Source organism: Trypanosoma rangeli, assembly GCF_003719475.1.
Source record: "Trypanosoma rangeli strain AM80 chromosome Unknown Tra_15.4_contig_00211, whole genome shotgun sequence".
NCBI classification, from domain to species: Eukaryota; Euglenozoa; class Kinetoplastea; order Trypanosomatida; family Trypanosomatidae; genus Trypanosoma; species Trypanosoma rangeli.
In genome coordinates, this window is record NW_021705953.1 from 32,444 (window position 1) to 33,564 (window position 1,121).

The 1,121-nt window shown below is 51.4% G+C and overlaps 1 protein-coding gene across 1 annotated transcript; it reads left to right on the forward strand.

Annotated features, from left to right (window-relative positions):
• Nucleotides 1–559: 559 nt before the first annotated feature.
• On the forward strand, nucleotides 560–913 carry TraAM80_06070 (ATP-dependent DEAD/H RNA helicase; the record flags this gene model as incomplete). The annotated part of the gene is made up of 1 exon (XM_029382927.1): nucleotides 560–913. One exon carries the CDS (start codon nucleotides 560–562, stop codon nucleotides 911–913), a length of 354 nt encoding a protein of 117 aa, XP_029237286.1.
• Between the last annotated feature and the right edge of the window lie 208 nt (nucleotides 914–1,121).

Sequence of the window (1,121 nt, forward strand, 5' to 3'; positions counted from 1 at the left end):
GCGTGTTCTCGCCACCTCGTGAGGCCAATTCCCCCTACCCCCAGCGCACTGCCGCCCTAACGTGAGTTTGTTTATTTGCTTGAGCAACGGATGAAGTGAAGTTACCTGGTTTACTCAGGAGCTGTTCCCACGCGGCTGCATTGAACGCATGTATGCACATACAATGGGGAAGTCGTGTCTCTCTCCCCATCCCCCTCCCACACACACGCACGTACAGTCATCACCCAATGAGGTTACAACCGATCTTTCTGCGGCAGCGCTGTAAACTCTCTACTGTTTCTCATGCCACATGAGGCAGGATACGTCCCATACTTGAGCAACTTAAACGACTCATATTCTCCTTCTGCCATTGCTGGCAGCGACGCGTTATTTGCGGCAAGAGACCCCCCGCCCTCCTTGGTGTTTTTGTACTATTTGACAAGGCTCAACCCCACGTCGAACCACACGTGGGTGCAAAGTATGGCGATCCTCGAACGTGCCATCAGTTGAGCTGTCATTGAAGCGAGATGGAACTGTAAGCGATTTATCAGCTAGGGATGAGAGCCGGAGAGAAGATCTCATGTGCCTAGTTCTGTTTGCGTACCAGTCCTACATCCGGGCGTACATGGGGAACTCCAGAGAACTCAAAGCCCATCTTTTTTTTTTAATATCAGATGTTCTCAATCTTGGCCATGTTGCACAGAGCTTTGGCATTGACAAGAAGCTCAGTGAGGTCCGGGCGCAACTTTGGAGCTTTGTCAGGGAAGGCAGGAAGATCGCGAGAGAGTCGTCTTCCCTCACCACGCAAGAGGAGGGAAAGTGGAGCGATGACTTTCCAAGTCGGAGAAGACTGCAGGTGGAGGTACGTCATGACGATCGCTACCGAAGTATGGTTGCGCAGGAGCAGCGCAATGTGAAAGCCCAGTGCTGTTGAAAGGTGGAATCAAAACTTAACTGTTCCCGAGTGAAGGGAGAAGCTGCGCGCCAGAAGACACAAGGGCTCCGGACGCATCCACACTGTTTAATTACGTTTTACTAGATCCACTGAGGAGTCTGCTTTGGCGATTTGCTGCGCCTGTGACATTTCCAGTGTCGTTGCTTATTTCTGTTTCACAATGTGTTCCACGGTTGATGCTCAGCTT